This window comes from Indicator indicator, chromosome 14 (genome assembly GCF_027791375.1).
Source record: "Indicator indicator isolate 239-I01 chromosome 14, UM_Iind_1.1, whole genome shotgun sequence".
Taxonomy (NCBI): domain Eukaryota; kingdom Metazoa; phylum Chordata; class Aves; order Piciformes; family Indicatoridae; genus Indicator; species Indicator indicator.
Window position 1 is genome coordinate 14,063,536 of NC_072023.1, and position 9,921 is coordinate 14,073,456.

The following is a 9,921-nucleotide window of genomic DNA, read 5'->3' on the forward strand; positions in this document are numbered from 1 at the left end:
CCCTAGTCCTCACTTTGTGTAATCTTATTTGCCTGATTTAGAATGTTTGTCTTGCTTTGATTCATTTATGCTCACCAGTGCGAGGCATCTGCAGAAAACGAACCTGTTATTTTGCTTTTAATGCCTCTTCAAAAATGTGCTCTTGTGGCCAAGAAGGCCAATGGTATCCTGGGTTGTGTTAGAAGGGCTGTGGTCAGCAGGTTTAGAGAGGTTCTCCTCCCTCTCTACTCTGCCCTGGTGAGGCCACATCTGGAATATTGTGTCCAGTTCTGGGCCTCTCAGTTCAAGAAGAACAGGGAGCTGCTTGAAAGAGTCCAGTACAGAGCCACAAAAAAGACTAAGGGAGTGGATCATCTTCCTTACGAGGACAGACTGAGGGAGCTGGGGCTCTTCAGCTTGGGGAAGAGGAGACTAAGTGGTGACCTCATTCATGTTTATAAATACATAAAGAGTGAGTGCTAAGAGGATGGAGCCAGGCTCTTCTTGGTGATGCCCAATGACAGGATAAGGGGCAGTGGGTGGAAGTGGAGGCATAGGAAGTTCCATGGAAACAGGAGGAAGAATTATTTCACTGTGAGGGTGACAGAAAACTGGAACAGGCTGCCCAAGGGGTTTGTGGAGTCTTCCTCTCTGGAGATGTTCGAGACCCGCCTGGATGAGTTCCTGTGTGATCTGGTATAGGTGCTCCTGCTCTGGCAGGGGGGTTGGATTGGATGATCTCTTGAGGTCCCTTCCAGCCCCTGACATTCTGTGATTCTGTGTGATTGAGGAGCATGTCTCTCTTGTTTGATCATACCTAAAGTCCAAGAGAAACTAGGCTAATAACCTAAGCATCTGAAGTTTGGGCATCCACACCTGCACTATATTGACAGGAATCAATAATTCTTGAAACCTCAGCTGCCATCAGTCTTTTAAAATACAATCTTTCTGTGCCAGGGTTAAGGTATGTTAATAGGAAGCATAGCAAAAGCAGCGTTTCCATCTCCTTTTCTACTCCTGGCCTGTGAATGTATTGCTGGGTTTCTTTTACAAGTCCCATTACCTTGGCAAAATTAATGAAGTTAAATCAATGACAGTTTCTGTTGTTGGCTCTTTTCAGTAAATATATAGCAACAACTCCCAGTGCCAGCCTGAATTATAGGAAACATTCTTTTTTATTATACATTGCATCTCTTCATACATGCTAATGACAGTTTTGAGTAGTTTGATGAATCTTGCAGAGCAAAGTTTTGAAAGTTTACTGAAAAATTATCAAAACACTTGATGAAATGGCAATTGTTCAGGAAATACACATGAAATGCAGTTTGTATGGTTTGATTTAGACCAAAACTATGTAAGAATCAGATTTGTTGCTGAGGTTAAGCCACTACATCACAGCTTGCTTTCTTTTCTGTTGAAAACAGTTTTTACCCCAAGGGGAAGACAAGGTCTGTGGAATTTCTCTCTGCGTTGAGAGAACATGCGTTGAGAGAATGCGTTGAGGACATGTGGAAAACCACTTGTGTGTAAATTTTATGAGAGTTTCTAATTCTATTCCTGTACAGTGCTGGTCATGTAAAAGAAATATAACCCTCAGATGTAATGACTTTCTTCCACGTTTAAGGTTAAAATGTACATTAAAAGGCATCATAAAGAGAGGTTGTATGAGGTACGCATGCTCTACTGTTTCTAATTAGACAGCTGACTTATTTTAATAAGTCCTTATTTTTCCACAGGCCGAGCTTTGGGCCGGGTTTCCTTCAAACTGCAGAGTTAATGCACCCAGACCAGCAGCCATCTGAGGTTCCATATTCCTCCAGAGGGATATACTCAGAGGAAATGCCATCAGTGGCACGGCCACGACCAGTTGGAAGCACTGCAGGTACACTTCACTGAAGCTGAATGTGCCCTGTAACTACTGATCCTTTTCCTTATCTGCCTTTACACTGGGGTTATTCTCCTTCAGCTGGTGACACTTGAAATGTTCTTGTATTCACTGCCAAAAAAAAGTGATCTTGGGTAGTATCTTACATGCATACATGGGGAATCACACAGGATATTTTCAACAAAAAACCCCCACATTCTCTTAATTGTTTTAGAGTGTACAGCATATGCTAACTTTCCACTGCTGGCTATTTTCTTTTGTGCTAATTGAGCTAACTGTGATGCATCCCAAATCAGCCTGCTAATTAGCAACATTTTAAAATACTTTTCTGCATCTTTATTTCTCATTTCTTTTTCTAGAAATACATGCCTAAGAGCAGAATCCCTTAGCTTTTGATGATACTATCTAATGCTGCTGTCCCATATGAAATCACCTTCCCCTGATTTGGTTGTGAGAGAATGTCTGTGGCACTCATCAATGCTGTCATGAATAATATTATAACATCACATGCCGAGTAAGCAGCAAACACTGGTACTAAGAATAAAAGATTATATTCTTAAGGAAATGCCACAGTTAATTTTCTTCCAGATAAATATTTTTGTCCTGGAGAGTTGAAAAATACTGGAAATGCAATTATATCCTCATGTCAGAGTCCTAGTGTTGATAGCTGCTATCTTCTCCCTGTCAGTGATAAATGAATGAGAATGACAGGGATGTGCAAACTGCTACAGTTTAATTGCTATTATTTTATTGTCTGATTCACACTATTCTCTAAATATTCATGGATATTCTTTTTTAAAGTTTGAAGGCAATTCAGATGGTAACTTCCTGTCCTTCAGCTTAATTACACACAGATATCAAAGTTTTCAAATATCCATGTTTTTTGAGAGGAAAATATGAAAGCAACCTAACTGTCCGTCGTGTATATCATGCTGGTTTTGTCTTTTCCTCCCCTAAGAGTTTTCTCTTATGTATCTGTGTGTTTCTTAAATGTGTTTCATTTCTGATGAATCATAAAATACAATAATAACAAAATAAATTGTTTTCCCTGTGGGAGGAAATTCAGGAAAGAGGAAAGATAGCATGTTGTTACAAGTCTCCTGGAATTAATGGTGGTGGCTATCCTTGCATGTTTGAAAGCAGCAGGAGGGGAGGGAAAGGAGAAAGGAGGAGGTTAGCTTTCAGGCTGAAAAGAGAGACACTGTGTTCTGACTTTCTCATTAGTCAACGACAGCATAGTTTAATATTTAACCACAAAGCAAACTTGGAAGAACCCTGCTTGTATGAAGTCCTGTATTTTATTCTCCCAAGAGATGGAATAAAAAACAGTCTGGAGACTTATGGTCTTGCTGGTGTGATGCAAATAATGTGTACCATGGAAGCAAATGTCTTCTCTTTGCTAAGTAATTTACATGAAAGCATTGCCAGGGCTTTCAGTAAACACTGTTTGGAAAGGGCTGGCATATATTTTAATTAAGCATAGCTTATGTCTGAGATGCATTTATCTCAACCTCTTCTTTCAGTGCAGTGGCAATGAAAAGCAACACACTCAAAAGAACTGCACGAAACACGTGTAACCTTTCCTTCTTTATTCTACACTGACAGCCTTCTTTTTGCTGATTTTTTTGTTTGGTTTGTTAATTGCACAGAAACAGAGCTCCATTTTCTTCTTGTCTCCTGCTTCCAGCAAAGTTTTATGTTTTCATTTGTCTGCCCTACAAACTTGACTGTGTGTAAAGATGAAAAAACAATATTTGCTTTTAAGGTTCTCAGATACAGCACCTCACTCAGGTGGGAATTGCTAGCAGGATCGGAGGTCAACAAGTGGAGATACCCTCAGGCAGAGCAGGGCATGGCCAGCCGGGGGGGCCAGGGTGGCCCCAGTACCGTGGAGAGGATGAATATGCTAGGAGAGATGCAGTGAGTACTGTGTTACACATTTGCATAGTTTCTGAAGTAGTGATACGTTCGGGTATTTCTTTTCCTGCATTGCTGTTTGGAACTTCCCTCCCTGGAATACTTTCAGTTGCTTCTGACATTCTTTGCTTTGCTCTTCGAACCCGCGTCAGCTCTTCTAACTTTTGCTTGCTATTCTTTCACCTCTGCTTCTCTCTAACTGCTTTCTCTCACTCTACCCTAACCTTTTTTTTTTTTTTCTCACTTGAGGCCTTCATCCATTAATTGCAGTTCTGCTTCTGAGCTCCAGCAGAGGTGGATACTGCTTTCCATTTTCTTCTTTGAAATATGCTTCTGGTTTTTGAGATCGTTGTAAGTAGAAAACATTGAATTAAATTGTTCCAGACTACTGTCCTACTTTATATTGGTATAGTTCTTTTGTCTTCTGTATCAGTGCACAACAGCAGGAGTCAGGGCAATGGAGTGTGGTATATACTTGCACACAGTATAGTTTTTTCTAAACAAGTTATTTTTTACTAGCCTCAGTCAGCAGGATGTGCTAAATTAATATGTACTCATTTATCAGTTTTGCCTAGGCAGCCATTGTGATTTCATGCTCTTGGCAGTGCTGCTTCTATAGGACATTTCTGAGTCAACCAGATGTATGAGGTTGAAGGTTGTATATGGCCTTCCCAGGAAAAGCACAGTTGCCTGCATCTTGCATCCTGAAGCAGACTGACTGTAACAGCATTATCGTATTACTCTTGAGAGCAACAAATTCATACCTTCTTCTTTTGCTCCATTGTTAACTCTGATTTTTCTGGTTTCTTCCTTGAGGGAGGTAGGAAGGATCACCTTCTTATGCATACTTAGGGCAGTGTGTGTCATACTGCTTGAGGTTGCTTTGCAGTATTGCATGATCTAAAAATGGCTTTGCAGAAAGGAAATGCATCAGGATAGGCCTTGTCTTTAGATTTTAGTAAAACTGAGCTGCCACTACTTCAAATGAACTTTAAAGGACTACCACAAAGCTTTGGAGAACTAGGCACACTAGAGCCAAACTCTACTGATACTATTAAGAAACTTGTGCTGATAAAGCTGAAAGCTGTATTTACTGAATTTATCTTATCTGTGCTTGGAACTATGTTTTTTGAGTGCAAGAACATCTCTCTCCTATTTCATTTTCCAAGACACCTATAGGTTGCCATTCATTGCCCCATCTTTTTTTTTGTCTTCTGAAAATTACTTTTCTAGGTCTGTGGGCCTTCCCCCTCTTTCCCCCAAGAGCATATTCAGCTATTACTCTTGTAATATTTTATTACTTGAATTGCTAACATATTACTGAAAATGTAGTTACAAACCCATTATCTGAGATGCCATGTGAAGAGTTGGTTTTGACATCAGTTACTTGCACAACTTTCAAAGACTTTTGGCCCAATGCAGTATGATTGAGCTGCAGTTTGCACCTTCAGTCACTGTCTCAGATATGTATGTGTGCTGCTCACACAACTACTTCTGTGCTACCTGGTGGGATGGGAAGGAAAATTGGGAGGAAAAAGTCAAAACCCCATGGGTTGAGATAAGGAGAGTTTAGTAGAACAGCACAACGAGAGATGAAACAAACAGGAATAAGGGTAATACTGATGAACTGATGGAATAATGTGTAAAATGAGTGATTCACAGAGGCAGCATAACTGCCATGGCCTGGCCTGACACATTCACCTGATCCTGCCCTGCTGAACCCCAGACACCTGCTCAAAGCACCTGAGTTTGCCCCAAGCAGCCTTCCCCTTATATAGCAGCACGACATTCACTTGAACTTAAGGAAAAACTTCTTTACTGTGAGGGTGACAGAGCACTGCAACAGGCTGCTCAGAGAGGTTATGGAGTCTCCTCTAGAGACTATCAAAACCTGCCTGGATGTGTTCCTGTGCAACCGGCTCTAGGTGTATCTGTGATAGCAGGGGAGTCGGACTAGATGATCTCCAGAGGTTACTTCCAACCCCTACTGTTCTGTGATTCTGTACAGCAGTATGGCATAGAACATTCCATTGGCTGTTTTGGCTGGTTATCTTGGTTGTGGTTCTTCTTGCAGGGGGGAACAAACCAAAATTTGTATCCTAACTGAACCTGAGACCTGCAGTTAAAGAATTACCTTCAGTTTGAATTCCTTCACTAGGAAAAGTTCTACATTTGTCTTTCCTCCTTTTGTCAAGGAACTTTTAATGACAAGTAGGTTTATGGCACAGTATTTCCATTGGAATATGGCCTCTCACTTGTATCTCCTGACCCAAAGCCAGTGTGCAGATGACCATCAATTCAACTTAATTCTCCATCTAGAAGGCCTAGGTAACCAGGACAATCACAGCTTTTCCTTTGCTGGCACGAAATGCAATACTGAGTAAAGGGCCATTTGAGCAGCAGAACAAACGAAGCATGGTTTCCTACAGATGTCTGTGATGTCTTGCATGTCTCTACCTCCCTGCCCCAGCATCAATTCCTATTCATCCACAATCCCTTATAGCTCTCCACTGTTCTCCCAGGTCTTTTCCATGTTTCCAGTGTTTCCCCCAAGCCACTCTTATCTTTTTACTGTATTTTTATACTTTGGATGACTACCACAGTGTCTCTAAACCACCTCACCATACTTGAGGTCTCTCATGTCCTGTAGCTATCCACTGTGAGGTACATGGTGGTTGACAGGTCCAGCTGAACACAGCCTAACTAATCTTTCTGCCACTCAGATGCAGATTCAATGACAGCACAAATCAAGTTATGTCTAATTGGCTACTTTTCAGTTTTGCAATATATATTATATATCTGTATATACATGCACATGTGTGTTCACATTTATACATCCAATATGTATGTATTTATACATTAGTTCAGTTGCAATTGCATAGACGTTTAACAGTTGTTGAGATAAACAAATTCACAATGTGTTCTCATAAATCTTCATTCCTTAAGAAGGAAGATTCAGTAAAATTTGCTGTCAATTGTTTTGTAATGCTATTAATTATACCAGAATTTTCTATATTGAAGTATATAATTTCTAGATGCTATTTAAAACTATATGTTGTTACATATATATAACATAGCAATGCGTATTTCTATTAGTAAAAAAAAAAAAAAAAAAAAAAGGCAACCCAGCAAAAATGTTTGAGTTCTTCCAGCCTTTTTACTCTCCTCCTTCTGCTGTTATGGTTTAATATAGGTTAGGCTTGCATACCAATCTGTTTGTGGAAGTTCACAAACCACTTTAATTCTGATGTTATATATATATGATCACAGAAATACACACTTTTGTTTCTCTGACATATTTTAAGATAATTTTGATAGCCTTAAAGTAAATAACCAGCCACTGCAGTCATTAGATATTATTCCTACCTTTCCTTAAGAAGCCACCCTGATGCTGTTAATTCAATACAGTTTGAGATAGGAGCTGAATTACATAATGCATTTTAATGTGAAAGTGACCTGAACATAATTTAGGTTGCTTTTAAGACTCGTGTCAAGGAATGTTTGCTTTTAATATTTTTTTATGTCACCTCTTTTCTATAAACCCACCAAGTACTTGTCAGGTTTGCTGACTCTAGACTGCATGTATGAATTAGTTTCAGGTTTCTCTGCTAAATGAATAATTTTGAACAATCAAGAGACCCATTCATTCCTTTCTGATACTAAAACCACCTCCATTTTATAGAAAAAGTGACAGGTTGTTATTTGGAAAAACCTTCTTTGCCTATCATTCTTCTGTTAAAGCCTCTTTTCCTCTTAATCTGTCTCCACAAATTAACTGTGTAAATGGTGAATGCTGTACATGAGCTGGGTAAGAGAGACATAATCTTTTATTCTACTTTATCCAAAATGGCTTAGATTTTATTAATTTATATTATGAGAGGATGTTAAGGAACATACTCTTGTGCATCTTGTGTTCCCTGCACACTGCTGCCACTCTAGTTCCCCCATATCCTTCCCAGGCTCTGCTTTATAATCCCTTCATTCCCCTCTGCCTCCCCCCCAAATCCTCTTCTGGCTGACCTTGCTGTCCTTTCTCCCCTCATCAGATTGCTCTCTCTGCTACTACTTAAGGCTTATCTACAGAGAAAGTTAGTGTTAACTAAATTGTGGCAACTGTGATCTGAACTCCTTGTGTGTAGCTGCCCTTCATCTGCAGTGCAGACCCTGTGAAAGGAGATTACTCTGCTTTGCTCCCAGATGTGTCCTTAGCAGGCTTTGTTCAAGTCCTTTGTGCTCAGTGCTTTCTCCTGGCTGGCTGTCAGCCTTCAGCAGTATGAGGCGAGAGCAAACTCTTGCTTTAGGGATATCAGCTGGAATTTATATTTTCAAAACTTACCTTATTTGTGTCTGCACTGGGAATCTGTGCAGCCAGCAAGTGTACTGTAAATTCATGCTTTGTTATAATGTAAGCAACATTTTTTCCAGATAGACAACTCCATAAACTCAGGCTTCTCTTTTGTTTCCCTCTTGTTTGGTTACAAAATACATGTTACCAATACCAAACAATGCAGAATTAACCCATTCCTACCCTGAAACAATGGTTGTTCCTAAACTGGGAGAGTGTTTCTCAGATATGTAGAAGAGCTGTTGAGTGTTCAAAAATTTAATCTTTCCAATTTGAATAATCTTCTCCTGTTTGCTTCTTCTATTGACAGTGTTTTCCTGGACACTGCTCATCCACAGGGTCCTCACAAGCATACAGTCTGAGCAGGCAAGCCAGGCAAGAGAAGGAGAATGAGAAGTTGAAAGTAGTAGCATGTCTATTTATAGATAGGATGGAGAAATGACACCTGGGAAGAAAGTGATTTGCCTGTTGTCTTTTAGCAAGCTGATGGGAAGTCAAAGAAAGAAAAAAACAGATCTATTGATTTCTAGTCCTGTTTTTCTTCCCACCTCCTTCCACTTCAGTTTCTAAATGTATTGTAGATTAGGAGGTCAGACTTTTTAGTAGATGCTCAAAGATTTTTAAAATCCCTGAACTTGAGGCAGTCCAGTGATTTTGTGTACATTTGTTGTTTCGTTCTCCATAAAGAGGAATCACTCATTCATACAGCAGAAGAACAGTGGCAGCAGATAGATGCATCTCCATGCTGATTTCCCTCTGTTCTTTACCTTTTTGCTTCCTTGTCTTTTCTGAGATGTCTTTTTTCAGAAAGTACAATAATGCTTTCTACCTTTTTCCAGACGCATATGCATGGACACCAAGAATATTCCTCCTCACCAGTATTCCAGATGCAGAGGACTTCAGCCAGGCAGCCTTCGGCACCCCCTGCTCAGCTTCCACACAACAGCCTTCAGGGCCAGGGCCTTTGCTACACCACCAGTTCCACTGAGGACCTCCAGCCAGGTCACTCTTCAGCCTCTCTTATCAAAGCAATCAGAGAAGAACTTCTACGACTTTCTCAGAAACAGACAACAGTGCAGAACTTCCACAGCTGATTTAGCATTCCCTTGCAAATCTGCCAGGTATCTGCTTCCTATGGAAGCAAAGACTTAGAGGAAATCGGCAATGTTGTTCTCCGATAAGAATGAACTTCCACAGCTCTCTTGACAACACTCTGGAAAATATTTAAAAGGCAACAAAATGAGGACAGTAAGGAGAGATGGGGGACAAACAGGGAAAGCCATCAGTGTCATCACAAGTAATATTAATTAATCTGCTAATATTACGGTGCTCCTCTCCCTCAGCCTCAAATAAATAAACCTTAGGTCAAGTACTGAACACTCAAAACTACAAAATAATCACAGGAACAAACTCCAAGAATGAAAGACTCCTTTTTCCAAGGAAGTAGGTGAAAGCTTGAATAAAGTGACGTTTTGCAAGAGACTGCAAGTATTCTGATCTCTCTAGTGTTTATGGGAACTGGTTTGTGTTGCTGTTCTGCAAGATTACAAACTGTGTCAGCTCAAGGGTTTTGAAGGTGTGATCCTACATAAGAATCACTTTGGATATCAGGAACAATGGGACTGCTTAAAATAAAAGTCTTTATGACCTACTTGTAACAAACTGGAACAATAATTGTTATAGCTCTGTGCTTCCAAATGGAGCTAGCCTCTGCACTCTTCCTTGTTTTCCTTCTGGTGCTGAAGCTTCAAGTGTTCCTTCATCTTCAATGTTTGCAAAGTGAAACATTGGCCTT

General features: G+C 40.1%; 1 protein-coding gene across 1 annotated transcript in view; it reads left to right on the plus strand.

Annotated features, from left to right (window-relative positions):
• KIAA1549 (KIAA1549 ortholog) overlaps nt 1-9,220 on the plus strand; it is a 141,804-nt gene extending 132,584 nt beyond the window's left edge. The window contains exons 18-20 of the mRNA XM_054386878.1: nt 1,716-1,861; nt 3,630-3,784; nt 8,966-9,220. Coding sequence (XP_054242853.1) covers nt 1,716-1,861; nt 3,630-3,784; nt 8,966-9,220 — 556 coding nt within the window. The remainder of the gene's footprint in view (nt 1-1,715; nt 1,862-3,629; nt 3,785-8,965) is intronic.
• Nucleotides 9,221-9,921: the final 701 nt, after the last annotated feature.